General features: G+C 40.5%; 1 protein-coding gene across 6 annotated transcripts in view; it reads left to right on the top strand.

The window, feature by feature from the left end:
- WWOX (WW domain containing oxidoreductase) overlaps positions 1 to 25,982 on the top strand; it is a 549,395-nt gene that overhangs the window by 162,637 nt on the left and 360,776 nt on the right. For all 6 annotated transcript variants that reach the window (XM_075576745.1, XM_075576743.1, XM_075576744.1 and 3 more), the window contains one exon: positions 4,821 to 5,085. In XM_075576745.1, coding sequence (XP_075432860.1) covers positions 4,821 to 5,085 — 265 coding nt within the window. The remainder of the gene's footprint in view (positions 1 to 4,820; positions 5,086 to 25,982) is intronic.

The following is a 25,982-nucleotide window of genomic DNA, read 5'->3' as shown; positions in this document are numbered from 1 at the left end:
AGCGAGGCACAGCATCTCTTTCCATCACTCGCTTTGCATTAGCAAACTCTGCTCACGGCAGCTGTGAACAAATGCTGATTCTTTGATTTATAAAGCAAATATTGGAGTAAGAACACAGTGCTGATTAAGACCATGTATTGCTACTTTAATATTTTATTTGTTGCACATTGTGACACCTTTGTCTTGGACCAGTGTAAAAATAGATCGGATTCAGAAACCAAAGAGATTTCAAATCTCGTGTACAAACAACACCACTATATTAGGTTCAAATTGTGAAGTGATAGACAATATATAACTTAAGTGCACATGTTATGCATTGTGCTGCTATGTAACTTGAGAGGAACACACTCTTTTTATTCTGTACAGTAGTTAAAATCGTAACTTGTGTTAAATATGAAAATAATAGTCTTTCTGCGAATGTCTATTTATCATTTCCCTGCTTCTGCTAAGAAAATGCGCTAGTAGCAACTGATCTCTTGAAAGGATAATTCATTATTTTTCCATGTGAAGAGAATTTAAAGAGGTTTGACACTCCATTTGCATCTTTAATATTTGTCTCTTCTTCCTTATTTATGTTCAGTTATTTTCAGACTTGCAGAAAGAGATTAGTTGCTCTGGGTTCTAATGGAAATGAAGGCTGCTTGATGTTTATAGGGTCGCAGCTATTTTTTGCATGAAAGGTAAAATATTAGTTAACGTAGCAGTCCGTTCTGCTCATTAAAAGTAAATATAGATATATATATATATATTTTATAAACCATCCGGACAACAATACTTGCTCGTGGAGACAAAATGGCTGCTGGGGTCTGCTTCCACATTGCAGCTAATAGAACGCCATGGATGAGTATCTCAACCGTCAGCTACATGTTGCAAATATATACATATCACTTCCATACACACATTTATATATATATCTATATATATCTATATGCTGGAACATAGAGGGGCTATTGTGGCAAGACACACCGCGGACATCACACCGAAGTCCTCCTCTTTGGGTTCCTGCGTCTGAACGGGCTGAGTTGTACTCAAAAATGCATTTTATTCAGCTCTGTTTGTGAGTGTGTATTTTTATCCCTTATTCCATAAATTTATTGTTATACAATTTTACGCTATGAGTGCGCCTGTTTTTTCTGTGTTTTTCTATATATATCTATATATAAATATATATATATAGATATATATATATATGGAAATATTACTGTGTGCTCATTTGCATGTCTTAGACAGATTTGCAGCCCTGCCTTTCACCATTATCACCCCTAAAGATTTAGGGGACCATGTTATATGGTTTTGAAGCAAAAGGTGGCACTGTGTGCTCATTTGCATGGCACTTCCCAGAATCCCTTGCTGCAGTGGAAGCACTGCATGCAGGGTGATAATGGTGTAAGGCAGGGCTGCAAACCTGTCTAAGACATGCAAATGTGCACACAGTAATATTTACATTTGCTATAGGCTGAGTCCATGGTGACTGCAGCCGTGCGGAGGCGCGCTGAGGCTCAGGGAAAGCGGGTGCTTTCCCTGGCCTTAGTTTGCACGCCGTCGGGGGGCAGGCAAGTGACGTCACGGAGCAACCGCTCACGTGACCGGCCCTGCGCTCCCGTGAGCGCAGAAACTAAAATTGAAGTGTCGGCTATGCTTCCGCACGCCTGTGGAAGCGTGTGCGAGCCCCTGCTAATGCCGCTCTCATTGCGGCTGCAGGGGCTCACTGCCGAGCAGCAGCGCGCCTCAGCACGGGTCAGCGCCTAAGTGCTGACCATGCCCGAGGCCTTACTGTGGAGGGTTTTTATCACTTTTTTTACCCACCATAACTTAACTTAGTGTGTTTATATATATATATATATATTATCAGAAGCTGCTGCATATTTTTAAGCAGGCAAAACTGACAAAATGTTTTTAGAATTTCAGTTGACCAGGAAGATTTCTTGAGGATGTTTTTACTGTGTTTACACCGTACCAAAAGGGAAGAAACAAACAGCTGGTGTTTAATGATTTTGTCAGACCCAATTAAAAAACATCAACTAGTTACGTTGATTTGTGTTTAGCCATGCCATGGGTATACTTAAAAACATAATAGTCTGCCAAAACTCATTTCGACTATGTTTACACTTATCATTTAAACATATCAGAACACTGGTGGCAAGGTACCAAGGTTATAATCTCGACATAATTAGCGATTTGTAGCCTCTGCAAGTAGTAGTAGGTTACATGACTCATACGTAGTTTTTTTTTTTAATGCATTTAATCACGTTTTGCAAAACTAAACTCGTAAGATGCTGTTTTGTCCATTATCTAGTATGCTAGTGTGTGTGTCTGTTCCTGAAATACTGTATAGCAAAGATTGTGGCTTTTGAAAAGTGCTGTTGCTTAAAATGTATTGCTAATACCAGGCACCATTGAGAGAACCCAAATTTCCATAGTCTACCTACCTACCTGTAGTTTCCATTCATGCGCATAAGCTGTGTAATGCAGCAAGCGGAGTCCTCCTTAAAGCTGTTGTATTTCCATGTGTGCCGGCGATCTGAGAACCAACAAGAGGAGTAAGTTAAAAATGTGAATGTGGCATATACAGTAAGTGAACCTTTGAGTCATTGTTACTCACAGCCATAATTATATGAATTGTGCACTAGTCTCTATCATAACATGTACAATGGTGACTCACCATGACAGGGTCATCTTCTGCATGTGGATTCCTCCAGTGGGGAAAGTCACTCCATTTTTGGACCCATCCAGATTCCATTCCTGTGTTTTTCTATTGCGGAGATATTCACAAACCACTTGAAGCAATCAGCGGCAGGGGATCCGCTATGCTGACCCGCATTACTCAGCTGTGGGGGCCCACTTGCTCTCGCGATACGTATCGGGAAAGGTCCTGCTTGTTACTTCTTGGTAATTAAAACCGAACATCACGTGGGCCAATGAGAAGCCATAACGGAGGACATGGCTGCTTCCTATTGGCCCGCATAACGCAGGGGGTTTCAAACGCCATTTTGTTTCCCCTGGAGGGGATGTTACCAGCAGGAAGCTTTCCCTGTAAGTATCTCGGGAACCATGGGGTCCTTAGAGCTTCCCACCCATGGGGAGGGGTAACAAAAACAAAGAAACAAGCACGGGGAACTCCTTTAAACACTCAGATTGTTGAGTCCATAGTTTGGCAGAGAGCAATAAGGAACTGTATGGTTTAGGTCAGGCTTGGCCATCTCCAGTCTTCAAGGGCCACCAACAGGTCAGGTTTTCAGCACAGCTCAGTCAGATCGCACCACCTGACCTGTTGGTGGCCCTTGAGGACTGGAGTTGGCCACCCCTTGCCATACATAAACAGTTCGCAAGGTCACATGACTAATGTGCAGGTGACATTGGTCATGTGACTGGTATTTTTTTTTATTTTTTAAACTTATCGTTTTTATTGATTTTTCTTATAGGTCACAGCTGTAATACATTGCAGGAACAGTACTGCGTCATGCATTATCAATATCTCACATGTATCTCAACTGTAAAACATCCATAGTCAAAATGTAACGATGTGTAATAAAAATAATAAAGAATAGGGGAGGGAAGGAGGGGGGGGTAGGGTGGGGGATGGTTTGAAGGCTGTGGTACCGCTCCACGTCTTCGACGCCGCTTTGGTCTCCTCGAGCCCATGGAGTGTGCCTTATGTACGATTATCATTGTGGTTGTCGATTGTGTTTAATATCACCTAAGGCTCAGTTTGGTTACTGCATCATAGGAGAACGCATTTTCTAATTATCAAAGCAATATTGAGGTTTTTTCCACCCCTGGGATGTCTGTCTGGGCCAACCATGGCGTCCAGACTTTTAGGAAATTTTCGCCAGACTTTTAGGAAATTTTCGCCAGTGTCATTAACTAAACTCGTTAATTTTTCCATCTGGCAGACGTACCAAATTCTGTTCCGAATCTTGGGAATTGATGGGATTTCACTTTGTTTCCATAATGCTGCGATCTCGCACCTCACAGCTGTTGCAAAATGAGCAATAAGCTTGAGATCAACTTTTGCTATTCCCTTGTGAGCTCTACCTAGTAGGAAGAGCCCTGGGTCGAATGGTATTTTGAGGTCCAAGATCCTCTCTAGCCAATCTTTGATTGTACACCATAATGGTGCTAGCCGAGGGCAGGACCACAGCATATGTAACAGATCCGCGGGGTCCTCACATTGTCGTGGGCACAATGGGGAGTATCCTTTGGTAAATTTCGATAGTTTGAGTGGGGTCAGATACCACCTCATCAGGACCTTGCATGCGTTCTCCTTTAATGTTGTACATATCGAGCTCTTGGCCGCTGCTGTTACTATTTGGGTCCATTCCTCCTCGTCTAGAGTCTCGCCGAGATCTACTTCCCATTTTATCATGTATCCGCGTGACTGTGGTATTTTAACACAACTTTAGAAACGATTTGACAACATGACCACATTTCTGAAATAGCTGCTTCGCCATTTTTATTGAATTTTAAAGGGAAATTGGTATTTGTTTTGCAAATAGATTCCTAGCTTAAGTTTGGCGAAATTGCGAATCCTTAGAAAATGTTCACGAGAAATGCGCGCACTGAAAGGCGACGAGTTTGCACATCTCTAATTGTAAAGGACAAATCAAATTTTATATTAGATTGTTTTAACACTTATGTTTTTGTTAGTCCGTGTCTTATTTATTTTTACGAATTTAAATGACAAAAATGATTCAGAATATGCATTTATTTCTATTCAACAACCGAGAAAGCAGTTGACGTCAGGCTTCGGCTACTTCTTGCAGGATTGCTGTAAAGTTTTATTGACAGGATGTCAAACATATTCCCCTTTTTTTTTTTAGGTTTACAGAAATTAAAGATTCATCGGGAAAACTTGACCTCAGCCTGCTTTGCCCATCTAAGAAAGACTACTGGGCCATGGTAGCATACAACCGTTCCAAATTGTGTAATATACTCTACTCCAACGAACTGAACCGGCGTCTCTCTCCCCATGGGGTGACGTCTAACGCTGTGCATCCTGGGAATATGATGTACTCCGGCATTCATCGCAACTGGTGGGCGTACACTTTGCTGTTTGCTTTGGTTCGGCCTTTCACCAAGTCCATGGTGAGTGACCTGTTTTATATATCTATAGTTTTTGGAGCAGGATAAAAGTGTATCGAGATTCCAGATGTACATATTTGCTTTAACATGTTGCCTTTGATAGCTGCAAGCGTCTTTTTTAATAGGTCACAGTCATATCCATAACATTGCACACAAAAAACCCCCAATCATTCCTCGAGAAACGCTTGGCACAAGGTACTCTTGTACTGCTGAATTTGTTTGCTGTGATAATTACTTGATGATGTGCAATACATTGGTCTGCAGAACAGAGACAAATGAAATGTGATATAAAATCCTGGGAATTGGCTTTTCAGAATGTAGTAGAAGACGAACTTGCATACAGTAGCTGCAGAAAAAAAATGAGGTTGAAGAAAGACATAGTGTATGTCTATAGACTGAAACCTATGTTAATTGTGACCTGTGATACTCATCCTATATTTGTATTTATTTATTTATAAAATGTTTTACCAGGAAGTAATACAATGAGTTACCGCTCATCTTCAAGTATGTCCTGGGCACAGAGTTATGATGACAAATATATGGTTACATTAAGTGAACAGGGTTATACATTATATACAGTACAAGACATTGCGTGCACAGTTAAAGATAATATAATTTATAGGTGTATGTAACAGTTACAGACCAGATTAAAACGTGAGACCGCTTTTGTTTTAAAAGAGGATGGCAAACAAAAAAAAGCCACTTAAATCTCATGAGGGCCAAAAAGATGAATTCCTTCCTGTGTCCAGTAATGGCAATTCGATGTCTTCCTGAGTCAACATCCTTCCTATGTTTAACTTATTTGGTATATCCCTGTATCCCTTTTCTTTCTAAAAAGATGTGTAAACTTTTCTGAAAGATATCTATTGCAGCGGTGCGCAAACTTGGGGCAACGCCCGGGATTTTATTCCAATTTAGCCACCTCCTTCTATATGAAAATGACATCCAGCTTTGGTTTTACCACAGTACCTTACATAATTTAACGGGGTTAGCAGAGATGGCCAATCTGCTCTCTATGTCAACCTCAAGGTCATTAATAAATGAATTGAAAAGCATTAGCTCAGTCTGAAAAGGTTCCAATTTTAGATAACTCTCTGCTGCACATTCTTTACCCAGTTTTCGATGTTGGTGTAAATATTTTCACCCAGACCAATGTCCTTTATTTTGTACACTAACCTCTTGTGTGGCACAATATTGAAAGCATTCACAAAATCTAAATAGACCACATCAGCTGTATTGCCTTACTCCTACTTACCTCATCAAATACACTAATAAGGTAAGTCTGCCATGACCTCTCCCTCATAAACCCAAGCTGACTGTTATTAATAATTTTGTTATGCAAAAGGTATTCTTGAATATTTCATAATAAACCTTCAAGTATCTTCCCAACTGATGATGTCAGTCTTACAGGTCTGTAATTCCCTGATTGTCATCCCACTCCTTTTTTATATATAGGCACCACTCCTGCTTTACACCAATCTTGTGGTACTGAGCCGGTGAAAGCTCTTGAATATTAAGAATAAGAAATTGGCCATGACTAAACTGAACTTAAGAACCCTTGGGTAATGATGTGAGAACTTGTCTAGTTTTGGTATTTGCAACAACAAAAAAAAAATTCTAATTGTAATTCGAAATTTGGTGAAATTATACTTTTTTTTAAAAAAAAAGTTGCATTAAAAATACAAGTCACATGACCAGTATCACCTGCAAATGTTGTCATGAGACCTTGTGAATCCTTTTGCCAACAACAAAAAAGTTAGCAAAAAAAATAGCGACGTTCGCCGTGTCATGAAAAGTTTACACTTTACTACCCTTTGCATGTAATCGGGGTCAAGTGCTTATTTTACCATCATTTTATCAAGCTTCCCTTGTACTTTCTCCTGTGTTAGTTAATGTTGAGCTTGTTGCTTTCTCTTGTAATATGTTTGCAATTGAACTCCCCAATACACACAGAGGAGGCAAATAATTTGTTCCTAGCCTCCATAATTTTGTGCTCTATATTTTTCTTTATACTCTGTTTTATTCATGTACTTGAATCACTTTTTAGGGTTAATCGCACATTTCTTTGCAATCCTTTTTTCGTTTTCAGTTTTTCCTAATCTGAATGCCCTTTTGCAAATTTAGTTACATTCCTCATAATCCTGACACAATGCCTCTGTGCTAAAGAGACAAGCATTGCAGATATGTGGTTGCAATCTACTGAAATAACTATGTGCCCAAGGATGTGGACACAAGTGGTGAAACCGAAACGGCGACCTCTTCCCCTCCAACTTTTGGCCAGCGAGTCGTGGGTAGTGCTGTGCACTACTGTGGCTAATGGAAGAGACGGCTGTACAGCATGTTCAAGGTGATAGAAACACACCAGAGTGTATTTGAACACCCGAGAATGCTATGTTTTCCAAAGACACAGAACACCTATTATATCACTTCATTGCTGAGTAGAAGGAATAAATGAATCCTTGCAGATGCTGGTAAATCAGTTGTAGAAGTGCAGTCATAAGTCACAAAGGTATTGAATTGTAATCTGCTTGTGGGCATATTGAAAATGTTTCAGATCTACTACCAAACCATAAAATTAGAATTACCAGAATTGTGATAGGACTTAGACTTTGTTTGAAGCATAATTTAACTGGCATAAGCTTCTTTGATGTAGACTGTAAGCAGTGATCTATAAATCTGTGCGTTCGGAGCCGGAGTGCTATTATCACACACGCACTGTAGCCTTTTAATAGAACCAAATATTTTTTTTGGCAGGTATCTGAGTCGAAAGAATATCATGTGTTAGGGGGGTAGCAAGCGCGTAGCAGATGTTACAGGGAACTTAAGTCTCCAAACCTTTCTGCATTCAAAAGTGGGTCAGGTTTGTTGAAGTTCTGAGACTATTGGGTTACGTTTCCTGTTTCACTGCAAAGCCAGCCATTGTGCTCGAATTTTAACAGATGTGCTGTTCCCTATTTAATAGATGGGAATAAAACACTGGTTCTGTTGCAGAGTTATAAATTACAGCAAGCAAGCACAAGCTGTCACTCTGTTATCCCTAGCTAGCCAGCGCAGTGGGATTCTGCCCTCGAATAACCTAATGCAGAAGGATTTATAACACTCAAATGTAACAAACTCCAGGAAGGATGGAGATGTGTTGACTCCTCTGTCAAAGACCAAACTTTAGGTTTCTGTTCAGAAAAACATTTTTTTAAGACACATTCCAATTTATTTGGGATTGATCCCATAAAATGGCATACAGTGTCTGTATTATACAAATCAGCTAATGTACTGAAGGAAACCTTGAGGGAAATGTTTCCTAACGGCAGCATCTTCGCAAAAATATAGGTTGTACTTTAGATAGTTTTGTGTATTAAAGCTGCAGTTCAGCCAATATCCTGCATGTGTGTTTTTTTTAATAAATCAGTTCTGTAGTAAGAAAAAATACTTTTAGCATTTTCTGTTTTAAAAACAACAACTTTGAAAGACCAATTTTCTTGTATTCTATTTTAACAGCCATTTGCTAAGGCACCGCCCCTTCATGTCCTGTCACAAGCCCTGGCACACCCCTTTGTCAGCCCTGCCCTCCCTCTAGCACATGTCAGTGCAGGAGTGCTCATGAATATTCATGAGCTTCCACTGAGAGACAGAAGCAGAAGAAAAACATATGCCAGCTCTAATTATGTCACCAAATTTCGCCGATCAATACATGGAGAACGAATTGACCGGCAGCTATACAGTTCTTTAGGTAATTAGAGATTGCCCACATGAAACTATTGAATTTAAAAAAAAAAAGACTGAACTGCAGCTTTAAGGGATGTTATATACAATTCACTAAAACTTGGCATGGCTTAATCAATTAATCAGTTTGTTTTCCCCTCATTTACATTGTGTGAAGTATGCTGAACTGATTTGTCATTCTGCTATCCAACCCCTGCAGCTGAGGTCCAGCTAAACACCCATGTGTCTCACCAGACGCGCCATTGTGCCAATTTTCTGGCCTGGAAGTCACAGGCTGCCTAGTGGCCTTATGATAAATAAATATCTTAGAAACTGCTTCCGTTGGATCTGAATGAGAAAAATAGGGTACAAATTATCACAAGGCATAAAGTGAGGGAAAACAGACCAAAATGAATGTAGTGCTTTTCCCCTTGTCTTTTTAAGGACATTTTGCCTTTTAAAATATTTTCTTTTTCTATTTCCGCATAGGTGGGGAGCAGGGGGTCTCCGGAGCTGAACCACGTTAATTTCTGCTTCGGGGACCCCCTTCTCCCCAAGATACTTACAACGGAAGGTGATGCGGTGTCTCACTTCTGTTTAAAGGTCTTGTGTCACACGAGCCAATAGGAAGCAGCGAGGGATGATGTTGCGGCTTCCTATTGGCCCGCGGGAGCTTTAAATACACATTTTCTGTGCCCAGCCGGACTAAGATGCAAGTATCTGTGGAATCAGGTGGTCCCGGGAGCTGAAATCAGTGCGGTTCATTTCCGGAGACCCGCTGCTTCCCACCTTGTCAAAAATAAATAAATAAACCAAGAGATATAGCCATTTTGTATGTATGTATGTCTTTATTTATATAGCGTCGTTAATGTACATAGCGCTTCACAGCAGTAATACACGTGACAATCATATACATAACAAATAATACAAATAATACAAATAACAGATCATGGGAATAAGTGCTTCAGACGTAAAAGTAACATTTAGGAAAAGGAGTCCCTGCTCCGAAGAGCTTGCAATCTAATTGCTAGGAGGAACATACAGATACATTAGAAGGGCATACTGGTAAGTGCATTTGCAAGGGGCCAAGCTTTATGTATCAGGTGTATAGTGTTGGAAACGGAGCTACTCATATGCTTCGTTAAGCAGATGTGTTTTAAGGTGGGACTTAAAGGTGGATAGAGAGGGTGCTAGTCGGGTATTGAGAGGAAGGACATTCCAGAGGTGTGGGGCAGTCGGTGAGAAAGGTTTAAGGTGGGAGAGGGCTTTAGATACAAGGGGGGTAGAGAGAAGATTTTAACCCTTGGAGTGCCCTAGGACAATGTTACTCAACCCAAGTCCTCCAGGCCCCCCAACAGGAGAGGTTTTAATGATATCCCTGCTTCAGCACAGGTGGCTAAATCAGTTCCTGTTTCAGCACAGGTGGCTCAATCAGTGGCAGAGCCACCTGTGCTGAAGCCGGATATCCTGAATACCTGACCTGTTGGGAGGGGTGGTCTTGAGGACTGGAGTTGAGCACCCCTGTTCTAGGACATAGCTTCTCTGCCATGGGTTCGGGCACCCGGGATACCCCATAACATAGTAGCTACGTCCCCAATAAATGCTCATCATCTTGGGGGAGATGGCGTCCAGCGCTCCTACGGAGCTCAGGACGCAATCTGAAGGGATGGCGGACATAAAGGGATGACTTTTCCTTCCGTTACATCACCAGTGACAGACCAATCACGTGACCTCTTCGGGGAGTGCGGTCATGTGATGACAAGTGCCGGCACTCTGACCCTGCGGCCCTTCCGGCACGCAAAGGGTTAAAGCAGCTGTGCTGTACGACTTCTACTAACGTAATATAGCTCAGATACAAAGCTTTACTAGAAGGTGTAAATAAATATTTTAGCAGTTGGGCTGCAGGCTGGTGGAACTTACCACTTACCACCCTACAGCCGGCAATGTTACCCGGTATTATCTCTCTTATAAATGCTTCTTATTTCAGACGACCTGTCTCCACCACAGCTCCTCTCATATTACAAACAAAAGCTGAACATGCTGACTGCACCCTAATAACATTATTAGATCTCTGTAATTACAACAATAGCCCACTTACCAGTTCTGGTACCGTCTAGAACTCTTCAGACATCAACAGAGAAACCCATACCTGGGGTAGGATTTTTGGGGTTGTTATGGGCTATTGAGAAGTGTGGAGATGCACCACACACAACCAATATTTAAGGCATTTGTAAGATCTGTAGATTGGGGCTATATTATAATGTATTTTCTCCATCGAGAATAATTTTTGGGCCATTAAATACATGTACGAATTACAATGCATTCTGGCTTTTTTTTTTTGTGGCTCTAGAGATGGGTAAACCCCTTTTTTCCGCTCAATGTAGAAATGCATCTTCAAGTCGGGTTATTGTGTCCTAACAGGCAATTACAAGTCTAACTGACCATCCAGTTAACAGCAGAAACTCATGGAACCAATGAACATATATTTCAGGCTGTCAGATAGAGCACGTACATTGTGACCAGTTAGTTTCTCCGAGACTCTTCACATCACTTCTACTATGTCCAAATGCCCTAGGCTTCGATTTCCCTCAACATCACACGTGCCCCACAAATGGAATGCTCGCTTCCAAAAACCTTTTGGCAGTAGAAGGTAATTATGGAGTTGCTTTCATTGTAGCACGATGGTTAAGCATCAAAATAATTTGCTGAGTATTCCCATCCAAGCACCTCATTTAACAGCTGATGGTGTGTATCGAAAATGTTGACAGGAGCCGGTCATGCCTTAATGCATATTAGATCAGTAGAAATGAATTAGGGGCCCTGCAGGAATGTTTTCTGGTTTATGATATGAGGAGCGGCTTTGGCTTTTAAAAGGTTTATTATATTGTCTCTCAACGTTGTCAGCATTTCAATAAATAATCATTTAACTAAAAATCAGAGTTGCATTGAGGACATGGCTCCCTTGGAAAAAAAGAAGTCATTTATTTATTCAGTTCAAAAGAACATATCTGGGATTGTTCAGTGTTCATTTCCAGCACCTAAATATAGATGTGTGTATTTATTTTTAATTCCCATGATTTGAGGTTTTATGTACCCATGCTGCCTTCCTTCAATCCATAACACAGATAACTACAATGAACTCTCCTGAATTGACTCTTTTGATGGATAGACACTCAGATTTGTTGTTGACCCCAAAAGTAAAAATTTCACTGAAGACCATGTATCAAGATGACTACAGTAATACCTCCTGGGGTGTAAGTGATATATGGGGCCTGCTTTGCACCTGTATCAAAGACGCGCAAAGGCAGACCGTAGATGTCTGCTCAAATCTTGTGCCTTTCTGTATTTGATAAAGAAAAAATAAAACTACTATGTCAAGAGAAGCAGAACTTGTTATGTACTATTACTGCATGTGATGCTCTCCTTCAATAAAGCTCCTTATAGCTCTAAGCAAACGTCCTTCATATTGCTGAATAACAAACAGAACCAAAGTAACCAATATTAACTCAAGCTTCCTTGATACTTTGTCATTAGGACACATTCTAAATAATGCTTTGTAGTCTTTTTAATGGCACAATCCCTCCTATTCCTAGTCATAGCATGACAATGTGAAATATGTATGTATGTATGTATATCTTTATTTATATAGCACCATTAATGTATATAGCGCTTCACAGCAGTAATACATACTGTAGAGCTTCATAGCACTTCACAGCAATTAATGTATATAGCGCTTCACAGCAGTAATACATACTGTAGAGCTTCATAGCACTTCACAGCAATTAATGTACATAGCGCTTCACAGCATTAATACATGTGACAATCATATAAATAGCAAATAATACAAATAACACATAATGGGAAGAAGTACCTCAGACATAAAAGTGACATTTAGGAAAGGGAGTCCCTGCCCCGAAGAGCTCACAGTCTAATTTTGTAAGTAGGAAGAACGTACAGAGATAGTAGGAAGGTGTGCTGGTAAGTGCGTGTGCAAGAGGCCAAGGTCGATGTATGAGATGTATAATATCAGCCACGGAGCTTCTCATGTGCTGCGTTAGGGAGGTGAGTTTTAAGATGGGTCTTAAAGGAGGAGAGAGAGGGTGCTACTGTCGCGGCCCCTTTAATCCTCCTGCTTACCCGTAAAAATGCAGGGATGTTCTCCGTTTGTCACGGAGTTTCCCGCGCGGCGGCCGCATCATCAGACAAGCGCTAATGGCGCTTATCATTGAAAGCGCCCGCGGCGCGGGAAAACAGCAGAAAAAATGCCGCATTTGCCCGCGTTTTTAAAAGCCTGCGGTGGCGGCCGCAGGAGGTTAAAGGCGGCCGCCACTTTAGTCGGATATTGAGGGGAAGGGCATTCCAGAGGTGTGGGGCAGTCAGTGAGAAAGGTTTAATGCAGGAGAGAGCTTTAGACACAAAAGGGGTAGAGAGAAGACATATCTGCCTGAAGCTACAGTGAGATAAAGCTGTTATATCCAACAATCTGTAGCTTTATCTAAATCTTCATGTAACATGATTAAGATGTAACGTGCTCTGCTATTAAAGGGCTTTTTTAAACTTTAATTATTATTGACCATGATGAAACTGAGATGTGAAAACATGCGCTAAAGGTTTAGCATTGATATCTCAATGTGTCTTGGTATCATTAATATTGGTTCTTGAATTAATAACGGTTGCTATGTATTGTGATGAAACGAAGTAACGATAGAAGAGAACAAAATATGTAATTTGCTCAATTTAAAATATATATATTTTTTAAATAAACATTTGGTGACTCTATGTGGTCTTCTTAAAACATGAAAAATGACCTTGGATTTTATTTCCAGTGCTGAATACTTGCTTTATAACTGTGCCGCCCCAACTTTAAACATTTGCACCAATCAATTCCTTCTGTCCGCTTCTCTTTAATCATATTACATTTTTAAAAAGTCAAGTTTTCCAAAAGAAGCCAAAGTAATCTAACAGAATGTATCATGTTTGTTCAGCTGGATATCTTATTTATTTGAAATACTGGGAGAAATCTCTTCTGACTTCACAAAAAAAAAGGGAAGAGTAAACAGTGAAATTGTCCAAGTAACCTGAGCTGAAGAGCCCTGTCTTTCAGAGCGAAGTTATAAAGGTTTATATGCTGGATCCAAAGAAAATATAGTGTATCAAATGTTCAGACCTGCATAGTGTTGTCTTAGCATTCTCACTTTTTTAACATTTGTTTTTCTTCCTTTTAATATGGCCCTTTCTCCAAACAAACGAGTGCAGGATCAATTTTTAGCCTGATTAATACATTGGTGTATTTTTTTTTCTCTCTCCTAATATGCTTTTAATGTTATTATTTTTTCCTCAAGTTCGAGCCAACAAACTAGGTAGTCACAAAAAAGCGTTTTTACGGGATGGTTTAGAGGTGGACAAAGAAAAATATCCAAAAGCAATCAATGAACAGAGTGTAGATTAAATCATGTGTGTGCCAGAGTCCTTCTCCAATAGCATTGCGCTGCTTTCTTTGATAGCAAATTTATCCCATGTAAACAGGTACCATTGGTATCTGTATTAACGATTGGTAAGTTTTCCCTTGAGAATCTTGGCATCTTATCTTTGGGACATGTTGTGCTTCAGGCTGCTATGTTACTATTCTGGAGACAAATGGAGAACTTTCCAGTCTCTGATCCGAGGCCAATCCAAAATAAGAACCGTATGTTACATAGTTTCATGCCTCTGGAAATTACAGGTCTACCTAGCGCTTCCTTTGCGCCCTCCTACACTGGATGGAAATCACCACATTGCTTGCCAGTGTGCTGCTGGTTCCGGGTTAGTCTCAAATTGTGCAAAAGACAGACCCTATCCTATATGTTACATAGTTACATACTGTAGTTACATAGCAGATGACAAATGGATACTGATCACTCTTAGCTCTAAGATCTGCCTATGAACATATACTGGATTTGTATTATCCAGTGTTGTACTGCCGATGCAAGGTAGGCATATATATATATATTATAATACAATCTGGGTAAAGTCAACAGTTTGTTATGCAGGGTATACTGCTTTGTCCGGTATTCACACGACGGTTATATATTGGGGACGGGAAGTGAATGCTTGAGCACGGGGTATAATTGGACAGCCAGTGGGGGTATGTACATGACAGAGGAAAAGTATTGATTACCTCTCAAGCCCCCAAGACCGCATAATTGTCCTACCTCCGTCTCCGTTTACTCCCAATTTGGCGTCTTTGCAGCTTGGAATCCCGTGTCGTCTCCTCAGATACTGACGCATATACTTCCTGTGTATCGGAGCCTCTCTTGTGATTGCGTCGCGGTTGTATGGGCTGCTGCTGGAATTCAAAACGCCTTCCCCCTCTGAAACCGGACGATGCGTCTCAAGTGCCGGTGCCTGCATAAACTGTTGACGTGCCACTCCAATCAGGAAATCACATAGTAGATGACGATAGATTGGTGCTTTCTTACTGGAAAGTTGTCCCACCAAACAGCTCACCAAATATTGTCAAAAATAAAAAAGTTATAATGGGTTACATATTAAAAAAACAAAGGACATACTAGTGACAGAACAGGGAAAACTCTCCTCCCATGCGTTTCACAGTGCTTTCTAAGGGACTCCTTGAGAAAGCACTGTTGAACGTGAAACGCATGGGACGAGAGTTTTCCCTGTTCTGTCCCTAGTATGTCCTTTGTTTTTTAATATGTAACCCATTAAAACTTTTTTATTTTTACAATAATTGATGAGCTGTTTGGTGAGACAACTTTCCAGTAAGAAAGCACCAATCTACCTTCATCTACTACATAGCAGATGAGGTTGAACAAATACATGCACATCAAGTTCAACCTATGCTAAATTTAGACAACTACTTATCCTATATTTGTATGTACAGTATTTTGGTCCAGAGGATTGTTGAGTCACCTTGAAAAGAGCAGTCCCATTTGCCCACCCTCCTTTTTTTTTCTTCTTTACATAGGTGTTAAGCAGGGGGTCCCCGGAGCGGAACAGTGTTGATTTCAGCTCCAGGGACCTCCTGGTTCCTGATGGGTATCAGGAAAGAAGATGCTGCCAGTTACTTCCTGGCATTTATACCTCTGTGTCACGCGGGCCAATAGGAAGCCACAATGGATGATGCGTACTATTTGCCTGCGCAACGCGGGACATTTAACCGCCATTTGGATTTCCCTGGAGGGGTTGCATTCGGCGGCAGCTTACCCAGTATTTCAGGAAGCAGCGGGGTCTCTGGTGCTGAAATTAACGTGGTTCAGCTCCAGAGACACAGTGTTTCCTGTCCATATATATATTTATATCTATCTATCTATCTATCTATCTATCTATCTATCTATATATATATATAAAAATGAAAAAAGGGACATTTATTGACTCAACGTTTCCGTCCCCACTGGGACCTTTCTCAAGAGCTACGGATCGAGTGGTGACCGAAAGGTTGAGTCGATAAATTTCACTTTTTTGCATATAGGAGTGCCTGTCCCTTTTTTCCTTTTTCTGTATCTTTTTGAACACTATGCACCCTTCCTTTACCCTTATTTTTAATTTTGTTTTGCGTGTGCCCTGTTTCTGACTATCTATCTATCTATCTATCTATCTATCTATCTATCTATCTATCTATCTATCTATCTATCTATCTATCTATCTATCACAAAGGAAAGGACTACAAACATTGACATTCGCCACGTTATACCTTCCCAACACAAATTGCACATTTATGCCATTCTCAACAGTTTATTAAAATGGAAAATTCAATACAAATAAATTTACAACCATGGTTCTCATTTTGACTACGTTGTAATTAGTTTAACACCCGTTATACTGTTGAATGGCTTTATTAATCATTTCATGTTTTTTTTTTGTACTTAATGCTGCATGGTTATGTTATCTAACTATCATATTTGACCGGTTTAACATCACACACCCACCCACACCTACATGGCACCTCTTTATAGTTCAGATTGTTATCAAAACTGTGTGTTCTAATCTCCTTTTAAATCTCTCATATCACAGAGCTACCAAAATAAAGATTTGCATTTACATGTATCAACAACCCAGAAGTGTGTCATTGGATTCTTTTTTTACACTTCTCTTTTTTTAGGTTGACTTTTATTTATTTGGACTAACCTACACTACCTTGTACATGGTCCTGGGGTACGTACACAACTCCTTCAAATTCTGAATGCTCAGCTGTACAGCTTTATAACCCTCACTAAAATCCCACGGAACATGGCACACTTTTATATATTTGTAAGCTCAAATGTTATTGGGTTTAAAGTGTTAAGACTGTGGCTGGGGAGGGGCGCTGAAATTTAAAAAAGGGGGGTAGGGGGGTGAGGTAGATGACATAATTGCATTTTGGAAAATCGGAGAAGGTTGTATACATATGATACATGATAGGATCGATATCCGCACATCGTACAACGGCAGTTAGAGAGCAGCAGCAAGGCAGGAAGGTGGGAATAACAGATAGAGGAACTGTTACAAAAAGGACAAACTGCGTGAAAACATGACGTAGAATGTTTAAGGGAAATATATTGGTAGGAAAGAGGCACACTTTTATCACACAGCAGGTCACTTTTGGTGACCACAAGACTAAGACACACGAAACTGGATGTTTGTGTCCCAAAGCTATCAATTCCTGGCGGCAGCAGAATACTGCGTTAAAACACTCGATCGTATGTCACATTATTGTCACAAACATGCCAACGTGTCACAGCCACTGTCACCCGAACATATAACAAACGCCATACAAAATGGCTTTATAGGCATAAATCTATCTTCCGTCCCCCCCTATAATTAAGCATACAATTATACTATTACTGTGTATATCCTACACCAGGGGCGCGCAAACATCTTGAGCTTTGGCCCCCCCTGTCCGGAAGCCGCAGCGTTCACAACCCCCCTTCTCCAAAGGCTCGGCGTCAAATGATGTTGCGCGTCATGTGATGTCACATGACCCCACAGCATCATTTGACGCCACGCTGCCATGGCGACGCGTCACCGAAGACCCGGCAGAGAACAGGTAAGTGAGTTACAGAGGCCTAACACCTCCCCCGGCATTGAATTTAAATGCCGTGGGGAAGAGCGCGGGGGGGCCTCTGTAACCGCCGCGCCCCCCAGTTTGCGCACCGCTGTCCTACACCATATGAAAGAATTACTTTCACATAATATATTTTTTCATCAATACCACAAATATAAATGAATTCATTAACCACGTGGATAAATATTCCTGGATATAAAATATAGCAATTATAGAATAAGACCCAAAGGGGTCCAAAAGAATCCTACGATCAGCACTCGCTGTGGATATCAAAGTGGACAAAGGGGAATAGGCGGTTCAACCCCTGATGAAGCTTGCGCATCACACGACACGGCGTTGGGGAATCTTGATGTCACGACGGGGACGTCCAGGGGAATGGCGGCTCGAGTTCTTTCATACACGGCCAGTATAAGCGATTGAGACAGGCAATTCCAGTCGCAGACTACATTGTTATACCGCTCCATGGTCACTCCCATTTATTTAACACTTGGACACTGCAAGAGGATTCCTTTGTACCTTTACCATGAGTTTCCTAACTATGGTTTACTGACAACTGTGTCATTATAACTATCTGCATATATTGGGTGTACGGTGTTATTTGGTGGTATACATGGCACTTTATCGCTTTTTATATGTACTGGCTGATGGGTATATAACTTTAAAATTAACCAACCGCACGCACATTCTTGTATAACTCCTATTGACGCATTCATGTGTTTGTGGATTATTGTGTGGCATTGACTACATATATCAGTATCATGACTACAGTATAACTGCAGCATATCCCACACACCTAATACAGGTGTTTATTTTGCCTGGTTAATGCTGGTCAATGCCAATCGGGCTCACACTACATTTAGCTTTGTTAACCACCTATTCCCTTTGTTCATGGAGAGTTTTTATTACTTATGTATATATTCCATGCATTTTTAAACATTGGTATAAATACAACTTTATTATTTTTCGCCCGTATCCTACATGATCTATATAGGAGGTTGTGTATTAGTGAAGTCATGTACCCATAATCACTAATAGTGATCACGGTTATTTATACCTTTTGGACTTATATGGTCGTCCCTTTGATATCCACAGCGAGTGCTGATCGCAGGATTCTTTTGGACCCCCTTGGTTCTTAATGTATTATTGCTAATATTTCCTACTTGCACCCTGAATTTAACCCTTTCATTTTTAATCAACTAACTGTATTAGGTTGAGCGGCATAGGTCATTGCTTTTGTGGTATAAAATATAGCACCAATAATAAGCAATTCATACACCTAATCAAGATACATATTGGGTATGAATATTACGCTTTATTACATTTCACCACATTTCCGCCTCCCAAATAACATAATAATGAATAATCAGTAGTAAAGATTTCTCTGTTTGATGCTTAAGTATCTACATTTCTTTATCACCACCATTATTTTGCACATTTACATGTTCAATAATTTTACAGTACATCAAAGGGTTGATACTGCATGATTATATTGCATAAAATGCACCAAATGCCTATCTTTTATAGACTTGTAAATACTGTGAAATGTGCCAAATACAAACCAGTTACTTTACAAATGGAAGATTATTTGTGTGAGCAAAATAAATGTACAAACTTCAGTTTGGAAATCCAGGTTGTCGTTTTTCTATCTATGTTCTGTAAGGACTCATTATTTTATTTGATCTAACTGGCTTTAACTAGTCCTACTTCTTATTTAAGTGGGATTTTCAGAGTCAATAATGCTATTCCTTTAGTACACTTGCAGAATAGAAGGTCCACAAAGGAAATACTATAAATTACATAATAACTGGATGACCAACATTAATAGTCATCCGTCCCAATTTAACACAAATTGAACTGTAACAATGTAGAATAATAAATCGGGGGAAACGAGAGCATCGGAGAACAAGCGATTTTCTTACTGTTGGAAAGGAGCATATGAAGTTGGAATGTACATATGACCCCAATAATTCTGATGTGTTTAGGTATAATGAGTTAATGTTCTCTATTACCTGTATCCCAAACATCTACTCCATGTACAGGAGATCTCAAACCCCTCAGCTTGCTATAATAAGTGCTCAAAGTCTGCAAAAAAGACGAAATTGAGTCGCCCTCCAAGTCGAGACGAACAATGACCTCTGCTCGGAGTGCGACTAAATGTCTTCTTTTTTGCTTGTCTGAATTCTGATTTATTTACAGGGGTGAGCCTGCCACCCAAAATGATTCAATTTTTGTATATAATGTTTTATTTTCTAATTCCTATTGAGCGTGCAAGTATTGGATATCATATCAAAGTCTGATTGTAAGCTCTTCGGGGCAGGGACTCCTTTTCCTATTGTTTTGTCTGGAGCGCTAATTCCCACTGTGTTATAATATTATGTCACGTGTATTTCTGCTGCAAAGCGCTATGCACCTGGATGGCACTATATAAATAAAGATGTACATACATAGTACAATTGTTTTCATTGACAGAGATACACTTTATAATCTGTTGTGGGCCCCTAGGTTACCAGAGTTTAAGTGACATGTGCAGAGTCCCTTTTGCCATGACACCTTTAAATGCCTCTTTTTACCATTATCCAGCTGTCAGCTGTTTGGTAAAGTTGATGCTTTGTATTTCATCTTTTTATTTATGTATAAAACATGGGTTGTTTTCCATGCTGTATTTGACCATGCATTTTTTTCCAACACGGAAGGCACATGAGTGATGCACCATCCAAACGTTATCCAAGCTGTGGGGTGTTTGTCTTAAGCCAAATATATTTATGGGCCCTGGTATTTTCCTACCTATTTCTTTCCCTCCTCTGTAAATTTATGTACTATGCCAAGCAAGTCTTGTTGCTTTATTTATGAGAAGGATGTGTCTGTCCTTTCATATTTCCTTTCACCACCTCGTACACGCGGCATTTGACAGCTGCGCTATAGCAACGGGCGCCAGTTCCAGTTGCATTTTAAGGAGATACTGTTGTAAGGATTTTATGTTCCCTACTTCAATCAGCCAGTGCCTGCCACATCGCAGCCCAAGGACCCTCCGCAGACCATTTTCAGCATTTTGCTGCAATTAAACTCCTCTGGTTTTAGCCCACAGGCAATTTAGTACCTTTTTACATATGCACATTATGAACTTTTGACCAGGAACTGGTAGTCATATATTAGAAAGCAGCTTCTGAAAGCAGAGTTAACAAGTTCCTCTGAGTATTAGCTGGAGTCAGTTGTGGAAAAGGGTAATTTAAACAACTTGCAGAGAGGCCATTCCGAATCTTACTGATGATCCTAAGTATGTATTTTCCCCCCTGTCTTTCTCTTGGAAGCTGGTAGCAGGAGCTCTCAGAGATGTGATTGATCTTTTATTCAGCGGCTAACGAGGGCTGTGATTCTATTAGTGCTCTACAAGGCAAGGGAGTAGTGATTTAATGAAGTGTCTAGTGAGCTGGTGGTAGATTTATCCTGTTGTGTCTAATTTGCAGTGCCGTTGCGAGTGTAACAGAGACCGTACTCGCATGGCCATTAAGCAGGTATTTCCTTAGTAAATTGTTGTAAGGTCAGGTGTAGTTATCTCCGAGAAGGCGATGCCTTCCCTCCTTAGTGTCTCCAGATGACAGACGCCGCGCTGAGCATTCGCTGAAGCGGAAACGCGAGGAGCATAGGGCTGTATCCCAGCTCTCCTTAGCTGATGCAGGATCAGATGAACTGCCAAGAAGGACTAATAGAGTCATAATTGGCGATTAGAACTGGAACAGGGCAATAACATTGTAATACAAACTGGCGTATATTATAGTTACTGTCAGTTGTAGCAAAGTTCCGCAGTAGCCCTTAACAGCTACTTCTTATTAATTCGTAGTTTTAATAATATCTACACAAACAAGCAACGTGGCAACACCGGTTTTATTTTACAGTGGCACCGTGAAGCCACCCGTGTGTTTCCTTGGCTGTGAAACCTGACAGATGTGTTTTTTTTTGTTGTTGTTTTTTTTTTTTAGCGGGAGGCATTAAATATACAGTATGTTGTCCCTACAGCAATATTAACCCATTCATTGCCATGGAGGCCTGCATCACAAATGGTGTCCGTTTTTTTTATTTTTATTTCCCTTTATATTTGCTTCAGTTGACCACTCCAGACAGGATTCCTAAAATCTGCAGGCGAGATAAACATGTGGAAATGTGCTTTATTGTCTACATTTGAGCAACCGGACATGCGGAAAGAGTGGCCGGAGATGTTTTGTGAATTAGCATTTCGTAGGCTGCTCACTTTCTGTCAGTGAAGGGTTTAAACACATAGCTGAGCCAGAGTTTTAAAACCATTTCCCTTTTCATCCCGGTCACACACATCTTGCAGGGGTTTATTGTACTTGTTTTTTTTATTTTTTTTAATGTTGACATAAAAATATTTTTGGGGGAACTCTTAAAAATGGCCACCGTTTGGGAATTTTATAAGAACTGCTTTATAATTCTTCCAGCTTTGGAATTACTGCTCCTTATTAGTTATAAGACCCTAACAGTATGTATTTCATATTCATTATATTTGTTGTCGGGATGTAGATTGATAAATGAACAAATTATAATATATATATTACCTTAACCCTGGCTGTGCTCAAAGCTATGACCATGCAGCAAGCTTAAGCCTATAGGGAACCATATTAAAAATGTTTTTTGAAGCAAAAAGTGGCACTGTGTGCTCATTTGCATGTAATTTCCCAGAATCCCTTGCTGCAGTGGAAGTGCTGTGTGCTGGGTGATGCTGGGGAAAGGCGGGGTTGCAGACCTGCCTAAGACATGCAGATGAGCATACAGTTGTATTTACATTTATATATATATATATATACATATATATATACATTTTTAATTATGGAACATATGTTAGAAAAGTTCTTTATTGGAACTCCTAAGTGTGGCAAAGTGTGTAAGTGGACCTGCACCTTGAGTTTCTTTAGAAGTATCTTATGCCAACATCAGTTACACTTTACACAGTTGTTGTCATTGGGTGCAATTTAACGCAGTTGTTTCAAAGCTTTCCGACACTTCACCCTGCTCCCCCAACATCTGGGGTCCCCCAGTCCCTGAATGACAAGACTTTTAATGTTTTGTAGTTTTTGTTTTTACACAAAAAAAAAAAAAAACACAGCAACTGAGGTCACCAATAGGAAGCCGTGATGTCATCACCCGACGACATTGCAGCTTTTTATTGGTCCGTGACATGGAGCCCCCGACACCGGGGCCATTTTGTGCGCGGGACACACCTATTTTTCCGTCTGGCAGAAAGCAGAAGCTGCAGGAGAGCCCACGTCGGCTAAGCTGTCTCTTGCAAGAAAACAAACCTCGGTGTGGACTCGTGCTTTACCGTCTGGCCATTTGTATTTATAATGTGAAATGCCGAGTGTAGGAAAGATACTGTACTTTCAAAGTGTAACTGACTGAGACGCCCATGTCATTTTCTAGTATTGACACTTGTGTCCTAGCACAATCTCATTATTGTATTATTGTCTGCTGATCTACGGTTTCATTACAATGTCTACAATAGAGCTCAAATCTAAGCCGTTCCGTCCATAGCTCAGCGCACAGAGAAGCGCTGTCAATGGCTTATTGTAGATTAGATGATGTGGATCGGAGCACATCTAAATCAATAAGCAGCTAGTCAAAACCTGCCAAAGTACTCTTGGTCTGATTCTTTTTTTTAGTAAGTAAGAATTCTAAAACCCCATGTCAAATACGCAATCAGGCAAGAAGGTGATGCAATAAAGCACCCAGCTGACACTTTTGTAGTTGCATAGTCTTCCCTTCAGTCTGCTGACCTTTTATTTTTAAATGGCTATAAGAAAAAGAATGGTGAAAAATGGCCTATTTATTTCCATTCGTATGTAATAATAATTTAGGAATGATTGGGGCGGGAAACTTTGTATAGTTGTCGAGGTTCAAGGACCCGAGAGAGAGAGTGAGTTGTAGCAAATATAGCACTGGCTTCAAAGGAAGAGACTTTTTTTTGAAGTCTCAGATGGTCGTCCTGTGGGTAAAACTTGGTGGACTTGGAGTGCGCAGTAGAGGGAGGTAGAGATGGGCTTGGACGATTGTAACCCAAGGCATGTTCATGGTAGTGATTCGGTGAATGAGGCTACGTTCCCCGCTGTCTGCGCTGCACGCGCGGCTGGCGGCGCGTGCAGTCTAGTTCCCTGGTCTGCAGTGAGCTGCAGCGGGAAAGACACGGGGGGCGTGACTGGGGCGCGGCCATGACGTGACACGCTACAGGTCCGATCCTCCTTGGCTGAACCGCTGGGGGCGTGGCCTAGCACTCCATCGCTAGTACTGAGCACAATTTTCCAGTCTGCAGGAAAAACTGACGGCTCAGCGCGGCTGCCACCCGTTGCAATGGACCCGGCCCCGTAGACCGGCGGCTCTTGTCCCTGCGGGCGCTGCAGCAGACAGTGGGGACCAAGCCTAAGGGTTTGCTCTAAGGACCAGTGTTTGGGATGCCTGCAATGCACTTTATTTCTATGCAAATCAGAACACTTTAGCTTTGAGGCCCATTTTTACTAAGCTGTACTATTCCATAAAACACCTTCTGGCCCTGTCACTTTAGTGTGCTCTATGTTGTTTTATGAATTACTTTGAGCTCTTTTTACTCCAGCTTATAGCCACATTTCCCGAACAATGCTAACCAAGATGATAGATGGAGTGATGAGTTGGAACTCGGACTAACTGTTAATAAAAGACATGCAACAAGACAAAAGCATCTCCGTGATTTATCCTCAAAGCAGCATGAGTTATTTTTAGTGAAATGCACTTAGAAATGTTCTTTTTCAGCTATCCGCTCATAGTCTACTCCACATGCACTTCATGTAGAGTTCCAGTAGAGTTATTGGTACTGACTGAGCAGGTCTTTATTTGTATCTTATGATACCTTTTTATTGGACAAACATGGCCATAAAATATAGATTCATACAGTATGTAAATCTGAAGGAAAGGCTTGCAGGGTCTTTATAAATCTGCATATAGTCATGTTACAGTGACCAAAACAACCGATTAGTGATCCTATTTCAAGTACTATAGATAGATATATCAAGGCCATCAAGTTGTGTTTCTGTTTTGCATCTCTTGGCATTGGTTACGATACTGTAACTTGCGGGTTTGCTCCGTGTGTGCCTGCTTTCGTGGTGAGGACTATCAGGAGCAGTTTGGGACATTGATGGATCAAATTCTGTCCTTCCTTTTCCCTTTTCTGCCCATCTAAAATCTACTTGGTGACTAACAATCTGCATCCTAAATATGAAACTCAACAAGGGTAGCAAGCTGTGTTTGGTACAGCCGCTAAAGTAAATCGAGATAAAATGCGTCTGCATCTGCTTATCTTTGCCTCGATGCACAGAGACACACAAACTAATCTCACACAGGTAGAGGTGTATGTGTGACAAGAGTTGGTAAATGCAAAGAATCTGCGTGTTTGATCGTATTATTGGCCAGTTAAACTTATGTATTTGCCCATGTTATTAATAATGCATTCATTTCAAATCTATGTATATTAAAGGCTTTGATCTTGACATGAATTCCACTTTCCTTTATTTTCGTGAAGCTTCAGCAGTGAGTGGTTGAGAAGTTTTCAGCATGAGGTGCATCAGCTGCCAGCCATCTAACTTAATGAAATCCGTATTTTAATACATTATAAAATCACGACAAGCTTACTGTAGTTTGCAGGTAATTTAATGTATCTAGTAGATTAAAACAAAATGTAAAAACTTTCGACTGGAGAGATCAAAGACACTAATTTCATTGTTCTCTTTTATTGTTCATGGACTTCAAAAAGACTTTAAGGCTCAAACTGCATTTAATGTCATGTGAAAGCTTTCTGTAGTTACTTTGAAAACTGAGGATAATGTCTTCATTAACAGGAATCATTTGGTGGAGTTTCTGCTTATGTTTCAAAGAAAAGAAACGTTTTTTCTCTACGCACTTTATTTCCTTTTTATTCCCCAGGAGTGATATAAATAATAAATACCAAAATGTAGGTGCACTATTTCAGATGCTTAAAAATAACGAAGGGGCAATGAAAATGACAGTGCGGTTATTGAATGTTGAGCTTTCTGATGTGTTGAATGAGATGGGGAAAATTGCCTCTCAGAGGTAATTTCCAATTAGAACATTTTCTCTGTTGTATTGGATACACTTTCCATGGAGT

This window comes from Ascaphus truei, chromosome 19 (assembly GCF_040206685.1).
Source record: "Ascaphus truei isolate aAscTru1 chromosome 19, aAscTru1.hap1, whole genome shotgun sequence".
Lineage (NCBI taxonomy): Eukaryota > Metazoa > Chordata > Amphibia > Anura > Ascaphidae > Ascaphus > Ascaphus truei.
The sequence above is the reverse complement of the archived record's forward strand: the minus strand, read 5'-3'. Positions and strand labels throughout refer to the sequence as shown.